The sequence below is a fragment of the Octopus bimaculoides genome, chromosome 2 (assembly GCF_001194135.2).
Source record: "Octopus bimaculoides isolate UCB-OBI-ISO-001 chromosome 2, ASM119413v2, whole genome shotgun sequence".
In the NCBI taxonomy this organism is placed as follows: domain Eukaryota; kingdom Metazoa; phylum Mollusca; class Cephalopoda; order Octopoda; family Octopodidae; genus Octopus; species Octopus bimaculoides.
This window is the reverse complement of record NC_068982.1, coordinates 128,855,011-128,856,765: the sequence shown is the minus strand read 5'-3', so window position 1 is coordinate 128,856,765 and position 1,755 is coordinate 128,855,011. Positions and strand designations below refer to the sequence as shown.

The following is a 1,755-nucleotide window of genomic DNA, read 5'->3' as shown; positions in this document are numbered from 1 at the left end:
CTTGCGAATGCTCATCTCTCCTCGTCAGATACACCAACACACAGCATTTGTTGAAAATTATTACATAATTTGTTTTATTAATTATAGCTAACATGGTTCCATAATGGAATTGAGATTAACACAGAAGAAGAAAATTATCTCATTGAAATGAGAAAAGATGAAAACATCTATAATATATCAATGATCCTTGATGATGTTACCCCAGAAGATGCTGGAAAATATACTGTAGTTATTAAGAACTTTGTTGGAGAAGATTCTTATTCTGTTATTCTTACAATTGATGATGGTATGTATATTTCTGTGTCAAATTGTTTTCATTTTTTTTTTTATCTCTTGGAAGATATCATTCCTTAACTGAGATAAATTACAAAAAATAAAATGAAAGGGAAAATAAGATGAAAATTCCATTTCACAAATAAAAAAATGAAGGCGAGATTATTAGAGTTAAACTTCATTATTTTTATTATATGCTGAATGAAATATAAAAAGAGAAATTAATAATAATAAACTACTTGGTTGAAACCAATACATACTGATTTAAAGAATTTATTTTCTGAAAGTTATGGTGTGATGTAAAACTCATAATATTTTATGTCAATTTATAAAAACTTTGTCGACAAATTTATATATTTGAATAATGATTGTGAGAATCATTAAATTGTTTATGAAGATCCACTAAAAGAGTTTTCAAAATTTTTAGCTTATGTCCTTTAAAACGTTTGATTTTTATTGGCCATAGCCAATTCTAGGGATGTAATGTTCATTTCATTGAATCAATACCAATGTATTATGGGAATTAATTTAGTCTATCTTACTCCTGGAAGATTAAAAATAATGTTTATCAGGGTGAGATATTACTTAACGATGCAGAAATATGAAAGTACACACCTTATTGTTTCTGACATTTTACTTCCCTTATCATTGAATATTTTGGTGAAATTTGTTTTTTACAATTCAAAAACAAAACATTTTTAGCATTTAATTATCTATATTTTATTTGCAGAAGAAATAGAATTGGATGAAGCTTCTGAATTCATGTAAGTATTGTTTCTCTATTTTTATTCCTTTATCAATTTGATAAAAACTATTCTAAAAGTATGAAGGTGAAAATATCCTTTAAAAACTGTCTTAGAGTATACTTTGATAATAAGCTTTACTACACATTATTTTTAATCATTTTTATGTATTAATAAGATCTCATCATCATCACCATTGTCATTATTATCTTCCTCCTCATCATCTTCATTAATAGCAATGACAAGTTCATTTTCTCTCCTTGCATAGGAATGTTAGTTTTTACTATTGTGCTTTTCTCCACATATCATAAAAGGTGTATAAAACTTGAGAAATGCAGCAGCTTCCTCGTCGAGTAACGTCCGTTTTCCATGCTGGCATGGGTTGGATGGTTTGACTGAGGTCTGGAGAGCTGTTGGCTGCACCAGGCTCCTGTCTGGTCTGGCAGAGTTTCTACAGTTGGATGCTCTTCCTAACGCCAACCACTCCAAGAATGTAAGTGGGTGCTTTTTATGTGCCACCAGCACAGGAGCCAGTAAGGCAGGCCTGGCAATGATCAAGTTCAGAAGGTGCTTTTTATGTGCCACTGGCACAGGAACCAGTATAGAGGTACTGGCATTGGTCACGATTGGTTGGTGCCTATTACATGCCACTGGCACCAGAGCCAGTAAGGTGGGCCTGGCAATGAACGCGTTTAGATAGTGCTTTTTAAGTGCCACCAGCACAGGAGCCAGTCAGTGG

At 32.1% G+C, this 1,755-nt stretch overlaps 1 protein-coding gene across 1 annotated transcript in view; it reads left to right on the top strand.

Moving 5' to 3' along the window:
- Window positions 1-1,755, top strand: part of LOC106877301 (titin) — a gene marked incomplete at its 3' end in the record, with an annotated part of 606,785 nt that overhangs the window by 191,413 nt on the left and 413,617 nt on the right. Inside the window, exons 76-77 of the mRNA XM_052965881.1 lie at window positions 88-286; window positions 1,004-1,037. Of these exons, the coding sequence (XP_052821841.1) occupies window positions 88-286; window positions 1,004-1,037 (233 nt within the window). The remainder of the gene's footprint in view (window positions 1-87; window positions 287-1,003; window positions 1,038-1,755) is intronic.